The 22,057-nt window shown below is 37.4% G+C and overlaps 1 protein-coding gene across 4 annotated transcripts in view; it reads right to left on the minus strand.

Annotated features, from left to right (window-relative positions):
* Positions 1 to 1,972: 1,972 nt before the first annotated feature.
* The window catches only part of PKNOX1 (PBX/knotted 1 homeobox 1), a 45,132-nt gene continuing 25,047 nt past the window's right edge, over positions 1,973 to 22,057 (minus strand). For 3 of the 4 annotated variants that reach the window (XM_055801347.1, XM_055801348.1, XM_005229467.4), the window contains 7 exons: positions 15,189 to 15,359; positions 13,979 to 14,078; positions 12,819 to 12,916; positions 10,450 to 10,578; positions 9,362 to 9,438; positions 7,579 to 7,751; positions 1,973 to 6,596 (listed from right to left, as the gene is read on the minus strand). In XM_055801347.1, coding sequence (XP_055657322.1) covers positions 6,385 to 6,596; positions 7,579 to 7,751; positions 9,362 to 9,438; positions 10,450 to 10,578; positions 12,819 to 12,916; positions 13,979 to 14,078; positions 15,189 to 15,359 — 960 coding nt within the window. In that variant the 3' untranslated portion in view covers positions 1,973 to 6,384. The remainder of the gene's footprint in view (positions 6,597 to 7,578; positions 7,752 to 9,361; positions 9,439 to 10,449; positions 10,579 to 12,818; positions 12,917 to 13,978; positions 14,079 to 15,188; positions 15,360 to 22,057) is intronic. The other variant, XM_027785861.2, reaches the window with a different exon arrangement.

Genomic DNA, 22,057 nt, shown 5'->3' on the forward strand with positions numbered 1-22,057 from the left:
ACACAGTCAGTCTGAAAGCTGACAGAGACCTGGTAACCTGAACAGTTTTGACATAGCCCATGAAATTTAAAGGAAGGTACCGACACCCCACCATGACACCCACCCAGCTGTTACTCAAGGGGACATGTCTGCCAAGCAAGGCAAGGCACCAGGAGGCTGTACCAGCTCTAGCCAGGACAGTCACACACAACCCCTTCAGCCAGGTGTACTGGGCTCTGGGCTGTTTTGTTTGGGAATCACACTTGGATGTCACCATGCCAGATGCTGGGGAAGCAAGAGTAGGAATAAATTACCCTTCGGTGCTAAGCAGAAGTAGCACTTCTTTTCAGAGCCCCCGTGACGGTCTACATCTTTGTGAGGAAGACTCACATGCACTGGATGAGTTTGGAGCTTCTTCCTAGAGGAACTGCTATCTTGTAATAAAAAGGCTGTTCATTTCCTGAAGATTTCTGATCTAGGAGAACATGGTAATTTTGGAAATGCATTACAATCTATCTGGCTAAACAAGTTCACACATGGGACTTACACAGAGGAAGTCTTTTCAAGTTAAGTCGCTGCCATATATGCTTGGAACCATTACTGAAAGTTTGATGTCCATATAATTTTAATTAACAATTTTGAAACAACAACAAAAAAAAAAAAACCAAAAACCCCAAACCAAACCCAAAGTCACACACATTATGGACTATTTATGTGCTAATTCTTTCTTTCATTGAAACTGCTCCTGCGTTACAAAAGAGTAATAAAAATCCCCATACTGGTAAGGACTAGTAAACATTTTTTTTTCATTTGCATAAACAAGGAAACCCAAACAAGTAACATGGCCAAGGATTGTCCTTGGCCAAGAACTGGTTAACTAGTTTGAAACTGTGCTCAAGATTTCTTGAAAACACATTTTTTTGTGTCTTTCAGCCAAACAATACTGCTAAAAAGTAATGCAAATGCTTTGCTTTACAAATGTGCTTTTTCTGTTCATAGGGAACAGTAGTGTAAAAATACATCATCCATGAAGCATATTCTCATTTTTAATGTCTCCTTTGATAGATCAGTTGCTTCAAGATCCCTTAACAACCAAGGAAGAAAAAGTTCTAGGGTTCACATTTTAAAGATTCCCAGTTGTACAGACCGAGTGTTGCTAACCCATGAAAGATTTACGAGCCATTTCTTCCACAACCTGAAAGCACTGGATTCTATTAACATGAAGTAAGTATCTTTATAGTAGCCTGCAAGGTTGGTAAGGCATTTCAGTGCTTTCTCGCACCTTGCTTTTCTCTGGCAAAACCAGCTGTGATCACTCAGCAGGTCCTAAAGAACTAAGTCACAGAAAAGGAACAGATTTTATATTTCCAGGTGACAAGAATGAACAAACAACATGATTTGGGCAATCACTTAAAAGCACATTAGTGCCAATTTCATTACACTTTACACTGGATGATGAAGTTAGTTTAGGACTTAAAAGCCAAACAACCCAAAACCCATTTGAAGGAGCTTAGCAAGCCAAGGGCTGGGGTGGGAAGGAATCCACACTGAGTTTGAGTTTGGCAAAATGAACCTGCTTTACTCTTCAGCTACGCTGAACAGTAAAGAGCAAAGCGTATCCAGCACAAGGCTGATGATTTGACTGTTCGCACACTACAATTAAACGTGCATTTTCATGGATATGTACTGTTTTTAGGAGGTGGCGAGAGTCTGAATTTATTATTAGGAAACCAAAACATTTCACTTAATTGTTTAACATGCGAGATTTTCATGAGGGAATGAAGGTTAGTTACATTTCCAACAGGATTTCAAAACTACATTTTGCCTCTTCAGCTCTAAAAAGTAAGCTGAATATAAGGCTGAAAGGTTTAAAAGACTAATCAAAGTAACAGAAGTCAGAAAGACAGTAACAACACAGCACCTAAAAATGGGTAATTCACACATTTTTGACAGTTGTGTCTTGCATAGACAAATACTCATTTTTTTTCTCCCACTCCCAAGACAACTCAACTTCAGAAAAGAAATCTTAAACTGACTTTAATTACAATTAGATGCATGTGTTCCAATTTTTCAAAATACCAGGGTGTTCTGGTTTTTTGTTTAAGTGCTACAAGCCTAACGGTTTTATGAAACTATCATCCTTTGAAAAGGCTTTGCTGCATCCTCTGGGCTGTCAAGTTCATCAAGTCAGGAAGCTGAACTGCCTTCTAATTATTTCAGAAACAAATAAATACATTATTCATGCATTAAGTCTTTGTGGCCACACTCCACTAGAACATCCATATACCTGAAGCTACTTTTAAAACACAGGGACTGGGAACTCTTAATTCCTCAGTGTAGGTCTGCCTCCTGGCTGTATTCTGAACATCAAAACGGTACATGGTGAACACCAGGTCAACATGAATTCCTGCCCTTCTAAACCCTTTGTCCGTACCCTGGTTTCCACTGAAAGAAAACCTAGGTATGCAGGCAAGAGGAAGCTGGAGTGCTCTCTAAGAAGTTCCTAACAGTGATCAGGCACCAGAACAAGGAACCAATTCTCTTACAGGTAAATGCAGCCTGAGGTGCAGCCTTAAGGAGTTTCCCTGAGGTCAGCAGGACTCCACTTTGACCCAACATCCAGATCTAGGAAACTCTCTGCAGAGCCAGAGCCATGCCTGCCAATTCTAAATGTTTTCCAATGTGATTATTTCTTTGGAACAGTCATTTAAAAATATATCCTCATTGACTCAGAACTGTTCTACTAAAATGCAGTGTTTCTAAAGTTAAAGAATAACAGGAACTTCTCTTGCCTGTTACAGAAATCTTGGAAAAAATTGGACTGAGAACCCCATTTTGGGTTAATGAACTTGATTACATGGAAGAAAAATTAAAAGTTTCAATGATCATAACTGCAGAAGAATTACACCGATTTAAAAAACAAATTAATTCTATTGCATATGAATACGACTTTAATTAGGGGTAAGGGAGGAATTATACATGGGTTTAAAGTTAGGTCCCCTACAAAGTCTTTTTAACTAATGTAAACATGTACCTTTCCTGAATAGTGATGCTTTGCTTAAACCAGCAATCTTTCTTAAACCAGCAATCTTTCTTAGACAGCAAAAAATTAAGGATGCTACTTTTTTTTTTTTTTCTTCTTTTTTTAAAAATCGTGGAACAAACAAGCCCGTCTGTGCAGTTCATACTCACTACAGAATTCTCACTGAATTAAAAGACAAGGTTTGAGTTCCATATATTAAACAATACCTTTGTTACACTGGTAAACCCTTTTCAGTTTTAGGAATTTGAATCCCTACCAGTTTATGTTTCTAATCTGACAGTACAACTATTCCATATTCCCCCTTTCACAGTAAATTTGGTCAACTTCACTTGCCAGGTACTAATAAACTTGCTGAAGGCAAAGTCACAAATGATTCAGAAGAATAAAACTGCTGCTGCATGTAAGGTGGGGGAATAAAAAAGCAGCTAACCAGATAAAAGTTTTTTTCTGAAAAATAAACTTTCAGAAGTTGGCAAACCCTGACGCCTGGTTGTTTCCAATTGAGTTCCAAGTGGCACATAAACTACATATTCCTGAACCTTCTTTCCAGCCCAGCTGTATAGATATTATTTTAATACCCTCTCTCTTTTTTAGGATCTCAGTTCTCAGTTTTGAAGTGCGGGCAAGTGTCCATTGCCACATTACCTCCAGACCACCCTTCCCTTCACTGCTGGCCACTTGCTACCCCAACAGCTCTGCTGGCTAAGCTGCTTCCACGACCAGCTCAACGCAGGCTGGGGAAGGCTCTGCTGCCACATCTGAGGCAGCAGCAACTGGTCAAGGGAGGGAAAGGAGATAGTGAGAAATGGCCTGTTCTTCCAGTGTATGTTGATTTTGAAAAGCATACATTTGTTCACAGGCCTGTACACACTGAGAAGCAGACTATTACCTGCCTACATGCTAGAATCACAGAATGGTCGGGGTTGGAAGGTACCTCTGGAGATCATCTAGTCCAACCCCCTGCTAAAGCAGGTTCTCCTAGAGCAGGTTGCACAGAGTCATGTACAAGATTAACGTACTATTAAACACGAACAAGACTAGCTGAATAAATCCCCCAGATCAACCAATATAACCTACTATATAATGGAGGCTGAGGGGGGTGATAAAGCACTTAGGGAGTTAAATCAAAACCAAAACAACTAAGAAGAAAAATACAGAATCTGTCTCTGTTCTAGTCATCTCAGGTATCTTTTATAGGAGACAGTGGGTTGAATGTTTCGAAAGGAGCATCATTTGTACATGACATTTGCCTTTTAAAATATTTTGGGGTCAAAGTGAATTTGACAATAACCTTCGAGATAGTTATGCTATGTCAAAGCCTGCCAAATTCAATCTGTCATTATTGATTTACTATGCTCTTTAACAAACATGGCACATTAGTGGCAAAACAGGTAAGTTAGAAGAAAACAAATTCTTTAGAAATTACCACTCCAGCTGGAGTGGATCATTACAGCATTTGAACTAAGAAGCAGGATCCTCAGCCAGGAATAAGCGAAAGCCATAGCAGAAACACCACTTGTGTTGAGTAAAACCCAATGCCAATTTTTCAGAATACCTACTAGTCGCTGAAAGCTAGTATTATTCTCCATGTATGTATACCAATGCTACTGACATTTATTTCTGAAGTTTTTCTTCATACCAACTTACACTTGCTTTGGAAGACAATCCAACCATTTAAGCATGTCAAAAAGTACATGCATTAATCCTACTGAAATCAACGGGACCTAAGCAGAAATTAAGTATTCAATTAAATATTTGCATCTGTCAAAGGGCTTTCTTCAAATACAATGTCTAAAGATTCTAAAAGCTAACATCTTCTTCCCAGTCACATTAGAAATGCAACTAGATTCAGTCTAAATCAGAAGGAAGTTCTGGCTTTGATCTAGCCCAACATTGTGACAAATGGACAGGGGGAAAAGAGGATGTTGATCATACCACGAAACTCTTGGAGTCTTACTTGTAGTTAATGATGGGAAACAGAAAGTTCCAAAAGTAACTGTTCATAGACAAACACAGATTCCAAACTCTTGGGGTAAAAAAAAAAAACCCAACAAAAAAAAAACCCTGTTATCACAAAACAAAACAAAAAAAAAGAAGTGTTTTCATCACTAGCTCCTAGTTTTTAAATGACACACACTGATTTTCTACTCTAATAAAGCCTGCTGTATACTCTGGTAGTGACGTTCAGATTTGAAGAAATTTTATATAAATCCTGAAGTTATATTTCTTTTTGTATTAGGGGAAAGTATTTCAAATGCAATAAAATAGCAAAGTGATAGCAGAATTCATGACTGTATAGTAGGCAACTCTTCATTTTTCAGGTTCAGCTGTACAAACTATAAACTGTTAAATTTCTCTAACAACTGGAAAAGTTGTGGGTATTTGAATTTACTTACCTGAATATTCATTTAGCAAATATCTTCAGATACAAGTCTAGATACAGAGTTAATGTAAATTGAATAGTAGTTTACACATATTATAAATCAATGTTTGACAATATCAAAATCCCATCAAACAGTGGGCCCTTCTTATGCTATTATCAAATATAGTATATCACTGTGGGATAGCTGAGAATCATAGAATGCTAGTGTAGGCTTGTTTATTAAATTTGGTCAGTTTTCAGACCTTCCAAATAGGAATACTAAACATTTATTTTTTTTCCCCTCTGGAAATTCTTTTTTTTTTTTTTCCCCCTCCTGCTTAATACAGTCGTCATCCCAATTCCTAGTGAATTTATAAAAATATTTTTTATCCAATAACCCCGGCAAGGTAAAAATAGGAGTTTTTATAGCAAATGATAAACAGGCTCACGGACTATGAGAGAAACTAAACTTATTTAAATTGCCATACATTCGCTACTTAATCACACATTAACATTTTCTTTTTATGTGTGTTGCTGTCCACCTCAGACTAGCAGTTTTTAAGGTGCAGAAGCATCTTTCAAATATATGCATCTAACTTAACGATCAAGTTTCACACACTAGTGTCACATGCTTTAAATTTACATCACCTCCCCATCAAAAGCTGTTAAATAACAGCACTAAATGAAACTGTGTAATTCTTTAGAAATTGCAGCACTTCCAATTCATAGAACAAATGGGTGCCCATGTGGTCTTTTATATTACTAGATATAATTTTCTGAAATAAGGAAAAGAAATTAAAAAACACATTTGAAAGAAGTTGCTGCACCTGCAAAAACACTCTTTAAGCTTACTATGAAATACAAAAAAGTGCACCCTTCTATATCTACATATAAAACATATTAGAAATAAAACTTGTGTAAAATGTTTGCTGTGCAAACTATAAAAAGTCAGTCAGTCAGTCCATTCTTTTTCCTAAACATTGTCACACTCTCTTGCTTCCTACTGCAGAGAATCGCTGTTATCCAAGACCAGCCCACTGATATTCGTTGTTGAGAGATCTCCTCCATCATCTTCACCGCTGTCTACAGACTCATCCTCACTTTGCCCTGCCATCATAACTTGCTGAACAGCCAAAGTAGCACCATCAGATGACAAAGACTGGAGACTGTCTACATTCATGTTGACTGGAGCTGTAATTGTTACAACAGCACCTGGAGAAGCACAATCATAGTATTTTAGCATCTTCCTTGGTTTCTAATTTTAAGTTATACATTTTTATATATAAGAGAATTTACTTCTAATCGACAGGAAGAAAGCTTAAAGAACTAAATTAAAATAAAAGCTATATAGGTTGGCAAACACTTAAATATCAGAAAATGACAAAATTAAGTTGGCCAGGAATCTTAAACTTAGCTGTGTCATGAACACCCATTAGAGCAATTCTCCAATCAAGTCATCACAGGACCGTTTCTGCAAAGTATTTCAGCTTAATCCATTGCAGAAAAAAAAAAAAAGGGAGTGTTCACTGAGATTCAAGGTGACTTAAATGGATAAAGCTGTTGTCAAATCCAGTGGAGACTGAGTGACAAGTTCATACAAACTGCAAAGGAATAAAGCAGCAGGCAGCAGGACAGAAAGGATGGTTTTGAGATTAAAGGAATTATTTATCTTTCTTAAATTGAGTCTATTTGACCTGATGCTAAGGAAGTTGCGCCAAAGTCTTTAGCAGCTCTGTAACATTTCTCTGCTTCTCAATGTTCAAGTTGAAACATGAGGCATACATAGAATTGCAGATGCTCAGTCTCTCTAACAGTAGTGAAAGGAATGTGAACAGAATGGGGAGTCAGAAAACTGAAACTTCAGTCCAATATTGCCAATCAAATGGAACGCTACTGACATGCATACACATACTGAGAGAACTTAGTTGTACATCTAACCTTTTCTCTGTGGTTTCCTAACTTTTGAAATAAAACAGTCTCCCAACATAAATTCCAATAAAATACCCCCCCCACCCCCGCAAACACAGGAAAAAATTAGAGGGAAAAATTGATACATTTCTGTTATATTTTTCCAGATTTAAAATCTATACTGAAATACCAAGAAGTTCTCCTCCCTCCAAAGGCATCAAACCCTTCATTTCCCTGTTGCAGAGGAATTAACTTTTTTATCTGTGGTTTAGTGGGCTCTCCTTACCATCTGACATTGTAAGCTCATTAGATTGCTGCTGAGCAACTCCTGAGGCAATGGAGTCAGGCCAGAACCTCTGAACTGGTCGGTTCTGAGCTGTTTTCTTCTTCGTTTTTGGAGTTTCAGAACAACTGGAATCCAGCATTGGCTGAAGAATTCGCCTTCTAGCATTGATAAACCTGAACACAATCAAAGGCAAGAAATGCTTATGACCAGTTGGCTGTAAATTCTCTCTCAGATTTACAAAGCACGCAGTGGGGAAGAAAAAATTCATAATATAAAATCTTCTCCCTACCAGCTTGGTTTGACACACTTATTAACGTGCAATACCGCTCCTGGAACACTGGCATTCTTTGATTTTGGCAAACTAGCCAAGAAAGTACTTCTATCATTTTGCTGCTAGTAGCACTTTTTCCCCCACCTCAGAAGGAGAAATTCTCCAGACAGTATGACAGATGTACATTTCAAGATCTTATTAAAAACTAAGCACCACATAATTTGCTGACAGCACAGTCCAGAAAGCTGATACTCCCCTCTCAGTAGGGTTCACCTAAAACCTAGCCCCTGCCTAACCTAGTTTGTTTGGTCTAATTTCACTTACTTCCTTAAGCTCCCGTATTACTTATTTTATAGGCTCTCTGGCTTTCCAGCGTCTGGTTCCTGATCCAGGAGACAATAGCAAACACATTTTTCAGCTCTTTCCCAATTCCTTTTGGTTCCTCTATTTTCACTTGTTTACTTTAGCATGCTAATTGTTGCCCTTCCCCTTTCTGCTAGTGAACAAAAAAATACTTAAACTACATCTTAATTAACTGCCACCAGTTAACTGAACGTCAACACAGCTAGCTGTGGCAAGGTGCTGTGATTGAGGATAGCACCCCTTGCTAAACTGACAAACACATCCAGGACCCATCTCCACCTGCAATGGAAGGAAGCAGGGTGTAGCTGGCAGGTCCACGTGGTGGAATGCAATGCTTTGCAGAGACATTAGTTGGATCCCAGTACCACAGAGCTCTGTTAGTACTGCATCACACAGGCATTGTTATACTGTTCTACTTTTTGGAACCAGTGTACTGCCACTATCTTAAGTATTTCCCCACTGGTCCCCTCTGCAGCTGTGCAGCCAGCATCATCTTTGACATCTGAGGAAGATCCCTGTTGGACTTAGCTGCGATAATTTTAGGAACCGATACCACAAGCAGAACAGGATGCATGTCAGCATCCTCACTCCTCTACTCTCCCAGGGCAGGGGTATTATCTTAAGCCTCTAGTGAAGACAAGACATGCTAAAACATGTTGAACCATGAACTAGAGTAGTTAAGGTACTGACACTCTCCATTTGGACATCACACTCAGAAGACAGCATCCTTTGGTACAAAAGCAGAATAGTATCTGCTGTTGGTAACTTCTTACAACATTTGCAACCATGATTACCAGAGAACACTTTTCAGAGCTTCAGGTCACTAAATGCCTTTAAACTTCAATTTCTTCACTGGCAGAAGAGACACATGAGTACTTCCGTCTCTTTCAGCAATAGAACAGAATGTAATTCCTTAATGCTGCAAAGTTTTCTGGAGCCCTTATATAATCTAAATGGCACAGGTATTATTATACCTTACTATTAGAATAATATGCTTGTGTATCAGTGCATAATTCTTGTGGTTTTATATGTATTTTGTAACATATGCAGACCAGTAAGTTCAACTCCAGATGTCCAAATTATACTCCTAACTATTTCTCTACCTTGTAAGCACATGGAGACAGACATTAAGTAAGTTTTTGCTCTTACCAGTTGTTAACCTGGAGTAGTGTCAGATTTGTTTGTGCTGCAATCTGTTTCTTCTCATCCTCTGTTGGATATGGATGCTAAACAGGACAAAAAAGCAAAAAAAAAAAAAGCATAAACGTTTCAACTCCTCATCAAAAATAAGGATTCCTTTATTACAACTGATTAAAGCTGCTAGATTAAGACCATCTGACTCATTAAAAAATGAACTTTAGAAACCTCACAAACTTTTATAGATAAAAATAATTTAACAAAGAGAGCTTTACTACACAAAATTGTTTTTATCCAGGAAAGTTATATGATATCATTAAACTACTGATGTGTAATTCAGAAGAAAAAGCCTCTCATGGCTGACAGTCTTTGTTAAACAGCGTGATCCCTGGGCAACACGGCATATGATAAGGTCTGATTAGTTATGCTCTCTGAAGGCAACGTCGTATGAGTACTGACAAGCATTTTCTAGTTAAATAAAGCTACTCTGAACTAAATAGATGAAGAGAGTGTATGCAACATTAGAAGCATACATGCAGTCTCCCTACAACTATTTTACAACAGCCAAATGACGCAAGTGAAAAGTACCAATCAGCTAAACATCGCGATATAACTTGAGACCCATTTATCCTTTCAGGGTAAGTATTTACGCAAAGGAAAGACATTCTACTGAAAGCACAATAAGATAGTATCACACTTGGTACACATTAGAAGGATTGTCAGAAAGAAGATAAAGTCAGAAAATTTGAAATTCTCCTCTACAGAATATCCCACAGAACACAGATAGAAGTATTCTTCCTTGCGCCATGAATGAAGGTATAGAAAGCATTAAGTTCTCAACACAATGAAATGAAGAAAGATCCCTTTGAACAACGTTTACTGAGCTCATGAGGTACAAATGTAACATACTTATTAAAATAATAATAAGATCAACTGACATTAGACTGTGGAACTACTCCAAATTACTTCAGGGAAAACCAAACTGAGATTACACAAATGACAACAGAATAAATTCACCTTCTTCATGAAGCAAAATCATAAGACATCACATAAAAGAGTTACATAAAAACCTGTGACTCCTGATCATGTTCAGTCCTTACCCCTATGTGCTGAAAAAGCCAAGATCTCATCACATTTGTAGCGTGCTTGGGAAGAACTCCTCTTTTATTTTTTGATGAGCCATCATCTTGATGCAAGATGCCTAGATCTTGGTTTAATTGCAACTGAAGCTGCACATATAATTTTAGAAGAAATAAGGCAGTTAACATAGTAATAGCAGTATTCTGTATCAATGTGTGAATAAGGAATGAAAAGAAATTAGGCTTGAGGCATGCTGATTAAAAAAAACTACTTTATTTGCTAGGAAAGACAATAGCAGTTCTCCTACAATAGCATTCCAAAATGTCTTTATCCAGGGAAAATGCTGTATCAGACTTCTATAGTTTTCACATTTTATGTAACTTCAGTTTTAAGAATTACAGCTGTTATCAGGCTGTATATGTGATATTGTGACAACAGCCAAATGCTGATTTACTATAATTTAGAATAAAATCCACTTATGTAGTACATGTCAGGTTAATGATCCCCTGTACTCATCTACACTACCCTAGGGATCTGATAGCCTTGCCACCCTATGCAGTCATTTGCACATGTGAAGAGCAATTGAAAAATACAACGCCGAATATACTCACTGTGTGCAAACATAAACAACTATGGAAGCTGCAAACCAGTACTGATTTAAGACTTAAACGAAGGACCAAAAGTAAAATTAATTATTATGCTACAGCTGTAAACAAAGACGCTAAGGATCCTGCTTTAATAAATGGATCCAAATTCTCAAAGAGCAAGAAGATACGTATGTTAGAACCATTAATTCATTTTATAACACTCCTACTATTTTCCTAAAGGTTCATATTCCTTTCTCACTTTTGCTTTCTTTTTCACTGCCTGTGGATACATCAAATCATTTGCACATGGGTTATCTGAACATTAGGGGATACATTGTTACATGCTTATGCAGAAATAAGAAGAAACAGCATATAAATTGCATACGAGATTATCAAATTACAACAAATACATATTTGGAGGATACCTTTGTTTTCAAAATAATGTTTTACATTTCAAATCATCTGCTTGTATATGGAGGCTTTATAATGAACTTTCAACAGCTGGCCCCCAGCATTTTTCCCCTACCTCCACAGCATTCTAAAGCACTGGAATAAGAATTCTAAGAAGGATTTCCTATGGGTGACAAGGATACAAATCCAAGCCCATACAGATGTGGGTTTGGAGATTCGTACTAACATGAAGAGTAGCCACAAATACAAATAGAAGGTCCTTTTTTTGTTTATAGACTACAGGTGTTATTTTCCACTCAGTATTTTCTTTTTTTTGGTCAGAATTATAAAACACGTTTTTCTTCAAACCCACTTCAGTCTAGAAGAGTAACATTACACATTTCTTTCTGAAAGGTATCTGAGGACAGAACTGCATGGATTCTAAAGAAGAGTATGGGCAAGTACATATATGCTACAGCAAATAAAAAGAAGGTAAGAATAAGCTTATTTTTTCAGTTGGAAGTCAGAAGAAGGGGAAGAAGAGAAGACAGTTAGTCAGTGATTACCAACAGATCTTATACTGTGGAGATGGTAGCTCCTCATTCACATTTTTAATTGACCCCAGATTCCTAAATGATTTGATTTACCACTTGCCAACGTTTTCCGTAACTGAAGATGGTCTAGTTTTCATGGTTCCTTTTCTTTAGTTGTTTCTTTGAGCTCTCCAAATGCAACTTTTACAAGCCTCCCCCAAAAAGGGTGCTGGCTATTATCTTTGAGGGTATAATGAGCCCAATGTGAGGATCTCCCATAGTCTCAGCTGGGTATTTTGAAGGGTTTGTGGCAAAATGCTTCTCAACATACATAAATTCTGAAATATATACGGTTTCACAGTACTAGTGGTTGCCATCATGATAAAAAGTAAAGTTTCTGACAGCAGCATTGTGGCACCATAATGCAATATCGTAAATCTATCTAGCCATAAATCTAGTTCAACAATTAGGAATGTTTTAATAATTGAAACTGAATTGTATAATTCAGACTTTTTTTGGTTTGGTGGGGGTTTTTTTTGTTTGTTGGGTTTGGGTTTTTTTATTGGTTTCTGTTTGGTTGATTGACTTTTGTTTTTTAAAAATCCCTGTACCTATACTGTTCTGCCACCAGTAAAAAACTGTATTTAAGAAGTAGGGACTATGATAACCTGTTGTGGCATGGAAAAATCTACCTGGGACCTTATGCCACATCATACAACTTGTAACTCCTATAGCAATGCTTCCATTAATTTTACATTAGTTACTATGTGTACGAACACAGAGCTTATTCTGACAGTGTGTTAAATTTAAACCAAAACTCTTAAAAAATGATATTTATTTGAACCCAGAATACTATTCTGTGAAGCCCATGAAACAAACCTGAGAGTTCTGGATCCGAATAGTTCCAGGTGACAGTGCTTGTGTCACCACTTGACCTTGTGGCGTGACCACAGTGACTGGCTGATACACTGTCCCCCCTTAAAACAAAACAAAGATCATAGGTAAGTAAAAGCCCTTCACATATTATTCTCTTGAAACACACAAATACATCAGAACTGCAGACAATACAAGAGTTTTGATGATGTATCAACTATTCTTTTTTAGTAAGCATGCAAGATGTGCTCCTTGCTACACTAGAATTTTTTCTGTCCACAAAAATCTGTATGAAATTTTATTATGTTTTCCTGTATTTTAGGCATTTTAAATCTATTTTCAAAAGGAAAATGCTATGACTATCAGGCTATAAAATAACTCATGATTTTGTTTTAACTGAGCTAACTACAGCCAACCAGGCTTGCAACACCAAAACCACACCCATGTGTGTTGAGTGGTTAGGGCAGTCAGCTGAGTGACACCTACATGTTCAGGTCAACTAAGGTGACAATCTCAGTGAATGCACTGGGGATCCTGGGCACCAAAGCCACAAAGCACACGCTGTGTCTCAGGACAGCCTCTCTGCAAGTACATGCCGTAAGAGCAGACTGCATCACTTTGTTGCATTTGTAGTCAAGGGGTTTTTTTCCCCTGTTTGTTTTAAAACCTTGTTTAGAAGATAAAACATTTCACTTCAAATGTCATCTCCCTACAATAGCAGAACAACTTGGACCATCAAGGATTTCACAGACTCTAGTTTCCAAATTCTATAGAGCATGAGACAGCTAATAAGTGCAGTATTGTAAGTAACACATGTCAAACTAGCCTTTTTTTGAAGAAGAAAAAGAAAAAAAAAAGGGGGGGGGGGGAGAGAGTAAAACACCTCAGTCACTGAAATGTCTTTCAAAAAAAGTAGTGTTGCACAGAAAAATCTCGTAGTATTTTTTATATATATATATATATATATATGTAACCTCCGCTCACACATGCATACTTGGTACACATATAAATTAAACATTCGGAAACCAATAAGGCACTTTACTGTATTATAACAACTTTGCAGGTATTAGAGTTAAATTTTTAAAGCATTTGTGTATTTTTTGTAACAGCCATAAAAGAAACAGAAATGAAGAGCAAGGTGCCAGTTTTTCTTCACTATGTCATACCTGCTACTGTTGCCATAGTTACATTTCCCTGCTGCAATGCTGATGCTGGCACCATAATCCCTTGGGGACTGAGTGTGCCTGCAATGGCACTTGGAATTTGCTAGAAAAATAAAACAATTAGTTGCTTGCATATTTTTTTTTAAAGGAGATGAAGCATGCTTGTGTAATTTTGGCTCTAAAAATGCATTTGTAATTCAATCACAGGATTAACTTTCAAAGAGAAAGAGACTTCATTAGAGGTTCATCATTACCTACATTAAGTTTCTCATTATCACCAACCATTACACCTTTGAAAACCCTCATGAAAGCAACTGTTAGAAAAGATGTAAAACTACCTTGAGAAATTTTAGAAGAGAAATGATTCTAGGTATATAAAAACTAAGAGAAACAGTTTCCAAAGTCACAAGGCAAAAAGGACAAACTGAATATACCCTTGATGCTCTTATTACAAACTTCAAAGCTTTAGAATTTTAGTTATTACCTTAATTCCTTCAATTTCAAAAAAATTGTATTAAGCATAAGAATTCAAGATGCCCAGAATATTTTAATCTGCTCAGGATAGTTCTTACTCAACCCCTACCATGCAAACTCTTATAAATTTCTTAGTATGTACGAATAATCTCGTTACCAAATGCAAAATTCAGTCCCTCCTGTCTCTACAGAAGACTGTAACAGACATGCAAAAATAATCTTTTAAAAGTTGGTTTTGTCTAATATTAGACTTTCCTTTCCACACTTCCAGATACCAAAACCTCAGTAAGGAGTCCAGACAGTGAAGTTTAAAAGTAATTGAGGCTTTTCAGAATACATACCATCAAACACATTAGTAACGCAGACAAGGGCCACACCCTAAGACTAGGTATCTAGTAGGTACTCGGACAGCAGAGCTTGCTTTCCAGCACCTAACGGCAGAAGCATCAACCATAATATACTAACTGTTGTTAATTAACTGTTGTCAATTTACTACAACAAATACAAGTGGCTATTGCATTTAGGTGGTGTCAGCGACATATAAACCAAAATGTGTTCTAGCACATTTCAACAAATTTGCCCATCAGGCAGTGGCACACAGGTGTGCACCAAAAATACAGCTCTTTCTACTCTTAACGAGTTTTGAGAAAGTACAAGAAACTGCAGAAACTCTGTTTGCAAACTAATAGAACTGTAGTTATAACTTCCTAAGCAAAACCTAACTGTGTTTGAAACATACCTGAGATTGCACAGGTGAATAAGGACTTCCAGGTTCTCCACTTAATAGAGTTTCACTGTTCATTTTTGTCTTCAGGCAGGCAATGTAACGACTACAGAAATCCTTGCAGAGTTCATTAACCTTTTCTAGCTCAAGCAGATGGATACGTAGAACTTGGATTGCTTTTACCATCTACGGAGAGTTGAGGAAAAAATATTTAGAAACAAAGTAACTTAATTTAAGACTACTTAGTGAGAGATTTAAACAAACACTACTTGCCAGTAACAAAGACCAACTAAAGCAGAGTTACTAAGTGCTGACTGGAGTTTTCTAGCTCTGACCATTATGCTCCCAAAATGTGAAAGGAACATGTTTACATACCAAACCTGTACCCTTCTACTACATAAGTAAACTACCATACAGGTGAAATGAAACACAACAACAATATAATCTTTGTCACATGTGACACACGAGGAAAAAGCGAATAGTTAAGGTGTACATGGAGCACAGGATGAGCCTGTATGTCCATGTGATCTTTATCCCCATCAAGCAAATCTGGGCCATACACCACGCAAGACCAAATGTGAAGGAAAGTAATTCCATCCACACATACTATTTGGAAAGAATGGTTGCAACATGCTTGGTAAGCAATAGTCATCTTGAGCTATGTATCAGAAACATCAGGTTCAGTTCCACATTAACCCTGACCCAAGAAAACCAAAAGTGTACAGGTGAATTAGAGATATATTGAGAAGACCCTTCTATGACTTAGCATAAATTTGTCACACAGATTGCTAGGGAGGCTGAAAGGTACAGGAGGTGGCCTGCCATCTCACCTGTAACAAAAATACAATAGCTTAGAATTAGAGAGGTGCCAAACTTGTCACACTGTTCAAAAAGCTTAAAAGTAACCAAACACTTCAGCCTGAGAGCTTTGAACTTCCTCTGCAATTTTAAGTCAAAAGATTAAAAACTCTGGGGTAACATCTTGTAAGAACTTTCAGGTGAGGAGACTGTTTCTGAAATATAAACCATTAAATACAGGGCACTAAACCCAGTAACAAATCCATGTTTAAACAAAAATTGAAGTGCAGGAGATATGTATGTCATGAGAATACTTAACATGCTTACTGCAAGGAAAAGACTTGTAAGCTTGGATAGCTAATGGTATTACATACTGCATAAAAATAGCTTAGGTGATTGTAAGGGTCATGGCAGAAGACCAAAAGCTGAAACCAAATTGAGATGGTCTAAATTTTCATCAAGCAGTAGGAATTCCAGGACATTCAAATATATACATAACATATTGGCAAAGTAATTAGTTAACTTACTTCTTATACAGCGCACCATCCCCATTTACTTGCTATACTAGATCTCCAAGAAAAATATCCTTTTATGAAACTGAATAATTGTAATTTTGAAACATAGTGCAGAGCTTGATTTTAGCATTATTTGGAAAAAATTGTCCTACATGAAGGCTCATTTACCTGGCCAGAGCACTGAATCCAATGACCAGAAATGATAGCTTATTTATATATATATATATACACTATACAGGATAAGTAATCCACTTATTCTAACTAAAGAAGCCAACCGGGAGCTGAAGTTGTCTTTGTTCAAAGCACCTGAAGGAGATCAACACAGGCAAACTTCTGGGTGTGTGCTCCCTTCTCCACCATCACCACTTTAGGTTTCATTGTGACAGACATTTGCCCTGCTTTTTCAGTAGAAGGTATTGCACACAAATGACACTCACCTAATGCAGGCAATTGTATGTTAAAATAAGTAAGAGGAAAAAAAATGAAGCGGTAAGAAGAAATCTTATCCCTTCTCAGGGCTAAAAAGAAAACCAACCCCAACCTGTATCTTTAAAAGCACAGCTGCAGAAAAATCTGAGCTGTAGACTTGGTATCTGGTAACTCTTTTGACCTTATGACACCAAAAGCCTTTTGAAATAAGTGAAATGGCCCAGCACTGAGGTATATAAAACAGCCCTCAGCAGTGGTTGCTGTTTAAACTATGTTTAAGTACCTTTAAACACAACCAAGTTAAATTATGCAAATTTAACTAGATTTTAAACACAGAACAAACGTCATCTATGTATAAAGATATTCTGTCACTGTTTCAGAGACAAAAAAAAAAGTTTAAGTTACAAAATTCTTCATGTGTGGCAAAGCACCTATGTTGGTGAGTGCCTTAAACACTCAGCCAAAATTGAGGTAACATAACTTTGGGCACATAATATTTATTTGTATTTCTAGCTCTGTATTTGTGATTAGTTTTGCTCCGTCAGGAGGGGTTTTTTTTCTTAAACTATTACTCATATTTATATTATTTATTTATTTATCAGCATTTGTTTGGAAGAAAAATTGAAGTCCTTTCTTCAGCTTAGATCTAGTTTCAAACTGATGGTTGATACTTGAAGTGAAGTTGAATTAAAGTAAAAATTAACTATAAACCAAGAATTAGTAACACTGTGCAGGCTTCTGCAGAGCCACACACAGTCACACTACTCTTACAGGAATCTGGGCTACTGTTGTTACGAAGGGAAACAAAACTTTGTAAATACACCACGCCTGTCACCAGGACTTACTCATTTACAACTACACTAATTGTGGCCACATGGCTCCTGCTCTCTTGCAACATGGGTGGACCAAACTTACATTTGTTATCAGAAGTTCAGGTTTCCCTTGAAACTAAATAAAAAAAATATTTTAAAAAAATCAAGAACTCCTGAGAAAAATAAATCACGTTGAACAAAGGTAATACAGAGAAATGTTTTCAGACAGATCACAGCAACAGTAATATTTCATTCCTATGTTCTTAAAAGGCACACCTTAAAAATCTACAACCATGGTTTTGTTCTTTAGAGCTGCTGAGTAGAATATGCCACAGAACAATGAATTTTTATAACCCAATTGATTCAGTCTTTTCAGCTGTAGAAATAAGCCTGGAGCATCACTTCAGAGGTATGTACAAAGATAGGAGTAACCATGAGATATACGTACACTACTGAAACTGTTGTAAATAAAAATAATGGTAAACTATTAAGCAAAGAAAGATTACTGGAAAATTTCCAGTTCTTGCTAAAACTGCTATCCAGAGCTTATTCATGTATAACAATATCATATATTAAATTTGGAGACATCTTTAGCCCTAAAAATGCTTTAGATTGTGCCTGCGTCCCATCTTTTCAGTGCCTCAAGCATGTGGTGCAAAGGGCACAGACCACACTATGCACCACCTTAGTCATAATCCCCAGCTCACCTTTGTTCATCTGAAACATATACACACAATTTTTTACAGATTTCAGGGCACATAACATAAGCATATAGCAAATACATATGTGCACAACATACAGGAAAGAATCTTCATATACTGACCAGTAATATTTGCACTCAAATGACTTCTCATTTGCAAGAATAGTTAAAATACATACATTCACAGCTCACCTACCCTACTGAGCAAATCCTCCTGGGGAAATTTAGGTCTCCAGGGAAAGAACACAAACTCTGGGAGAGAGGGTATTTTGCTTTCATTTATTTTGATTTGATAATCTCTCGCCTATTTTGAGTTCCCAGCTAGGAGACACAGCTAGGAAAGGGATGACTAGAGGTTTACAAGACAGTTCTTCATATTACAATAGCAAGAACACTTTTCAGAAACACAAAAGCATGACTTGTCCAGTCAAGAATATTCAAATGAAATCAGCAGGCTTCACCACCACAACCTTTCCTGATACAACTAAAAATTCAATAGGATCACCTTTGAGAAGAGGGTACCGAATCAAAAATCCTTACCCCAAACAAAACAAAAAACTCAGAGGTCTTCAAAAAAGGTAGTGTCCTGTTCAAATACAAAAGTGAGAGTGTATTTAACACTCATTGTTTTGTATTGTTTCTAGACTTGATAAAGCCATAAGTAACCTGCTCTGACTTCACAGCTGACCCTCCTTTGTGCAAGGGATTGGACTACAGACCTCTTGAGCTTGTAATCCAACCTGAATCATCCTAGGGCCCTATGACTGTGGAGAAATTTAAAAAGCCACACCCATATATGGGAAGAGTTTACTTTGAACAGAAGCAATACAAGAGGTAGGAACCATCCTGAAGCAACATGATGTTTCTGCAGTCGTTGGGTTAACAGTAAGCAACACAACTTATGAAGTACTGAATGTGTAAAGATACAATATAATCTGTGAAAACCCTAAAAATTATCTGGAAACACCCATGTTGAAAAACTTCTTAAGACATGTAGGAAAACGTCCATGTTAAGTCCTAAGCACAAAAAGATACTAGTGGAGAACAAGAAGAAGTTGGTTCATTGCTTCATTTCAAGATTTGTTTTATCTGTGAAAATGAGATAGAGATGGCAAAGGGTAAGGAGCTCCAACAGATGATGCTCCATGTTATGTGGATACAGCTGAGCGCACTTCCAGAAAGAAGCATGTGCATTTAAGAACCTACAGCTAGCAATGCAGACCACCAAGATCTGGTTCTTAACAGTGAACACACCTCTTCTGGTAATGATGCTTGACAGAAGGACTAAAGTGGATGACAAGTAACAATAAAAAAAAAAAAAAAGAGGAAGTTAAAGCTCTGGGAAAGAAAGCACACTTTCAGTCTAGCAAGTAAAATGTGCACAACCTTCAGCTTCCACTTCCTTCCCGCAAGGATCAGGATTCGAAAAGGGAAGGTCTGCAACACTTATTACAGCTAATCAGCACTTACATCAAGTTCAGAGAAGAACAATGGAAACACAGACAGTGTGAGGGACCAAGAATCAGAACAGACAAAACTGCTGAAGAATAGAATAGACCTGTAGAAGACATTCCAAGACAGAGAATAATTCTGGCTCCAACAATATACTGTGCCATGCATATCTGCGAGAGCTAAATACTGCACAAAATCATAAACCTGTACCTCTCTTTTTTTACCTTCCTGAATAGTCTAACCTATATGGTCAGTCAGTGACACTGGAAGGAAAAAAATTCATAGTTCTGTTTTCAGCCAATAGTTCTTGAAGAGCAAACATTACCTACCACGGAAAAGCTACTTTGTGTTTGTAGGTATTAATTAGGGATAGACTGGAACTCCTGGGAAAATTTCAGTCCCAAGACAGCTACCTCTTCTAACTGGAAGATGATTCTGCATTAAAAGTAAAGACATACCCAGAATGTCAAGACTTCCTACATCTCAGAGGGAGCTGATAAAATCTGCTCAGAAGCTAGCACTGAAGCTTCTCAGTTTTCTTTCAACATATTTCAGAATTGAACTTTGCGTTCTTTTGCAATATGCTCTTCTTGGAAGGAAAAGAGGCACCTTGTACACCTCTTACAGGAAGAGACAACATCATCAGGGAAGCCATAACACAATTTTGTGGGTTTTTTAGTGCTACAGGTTTTGAACACAAACACTTGCTGACTTTGTTATAGGAATGCACATACAAAAAAAGATCAGGAACATAACAATAAATCAAATAAAAAACATGCTTAATTCAGGTCATTTCACAGCGTACCTTAAAAATTACTTTAAGGAAAAAAACCTTCCATAGGGAAGTGCCAGTTTTTCTACCCTGTTTCCAAATTGTTACAATCTCTTTTGAGGAATTCTCACTCTTCTAAATATGCTGAAGCCTAATACCAAAGTTCTCACCCAATCCAGAAACCATCAATATTTACAGAAATGTTCTCATCCATTTCACTGCAAACACCCTGTTTTGACAATGCACCTGACAAAGTCAGACTTGGGAAAGGCAACGCCAAAGCAGAAGGCCTAGTGACACTATTTCTGTGTTGACTACAACCCTCTGCCATGCCACTTCAAAACCACCAACTCGCACTGCTGGAGTAGTTAACTAGAAAGAGTGGAATCCCTCCACCTAGATAATAAAAAAGGACTGAAACTTGGTTTACAGGCCAGCTTAAGATACACATATCCTCAAAAGGTGGATGTTACCTATATTTCCCTGTGCTGAAATCCTTCATACTACTAATGCAGGAAACCGCCAACTAGTTTAGAATGGGAACCACAGTATCAAAGTAACAAGGTAATGTATACTGCAGCTTACTAAGAGCTACTCAAGTTAGTACATTGCTCTTAACGACTTCCTTTCTGGTCAAACCGATCTAATGCCTATGCCACCCAGATTAACATTCCATGGTCCCCTGGATGAAAACCAAACTTTTCCTTTGGAATATTCAAGGCATTTCAAGTGAGTGCAGGATGTGAAACGTTGCCAGGGTTGTTAAGAGGCCCTACAATCAGTATCTTGACAATTTCTGTTATCTAGTTAATTAGCCTATAGGCAGTACAGAGCCTGAAATGATATTCTGCTGTTTTGGAACCATTAGTTCAATCTCCGTCAAATACACTGTGCAGTGTAGTTGAGTTGTACCTGCCCCTTCCAAAAGAAGGAAAAAACCAGAAAAAGCTGAATTAGTGGCCAATTTCCTTACTGTTGGCAGGCCTGCCACTCTTTTCAGATTGGACTTGAAATTAGAACATTATAGAACTACATAGAGCCATTCATCTTAGTTTAGCTCTGGCTTCAAGTTGAATGACTGCTATGGAGCAAGCATTTACACCTTATTTGTTCGACTCTGCTGGGGTCAGATAAAAGCAAGTAGGTGTCCTGCCTACCTACTCCACCCTTCTGGCTCGTTCTAATTAGCAGTCTTCACTAGCTTCTCCTTTCAAGTGAAGGTGGATTTAACTGTGCAGTTAAAAAGGGAGGGACAGCAAGAACAGAAGATATAACAAGGGTGCACAATATTAGAAACCCTCTCTACTAAAAAGAGATTCTAAATATATATATTTTTTTCCAGATTAATGTGACATAAGGCAGAAAAAATGCCCAGCTACAGCCTTGTCTGTGCAAGCACCAATATT

Source organism: Falco peregrinus, chromosome 4 (genome assembly GCF_023634155.1).
Source record: "Falco peregrinus isolate bFalPer1 chromosome 4, bFalPer1.pri, whole genome shotgun sequence".
In the NCBI taxonomy this organism is placed as follows: Eukaryota; Metazoa; Chordata; class Aves; order Falconiformes; family Falconidae; genus Falco; species Falco peregrinus.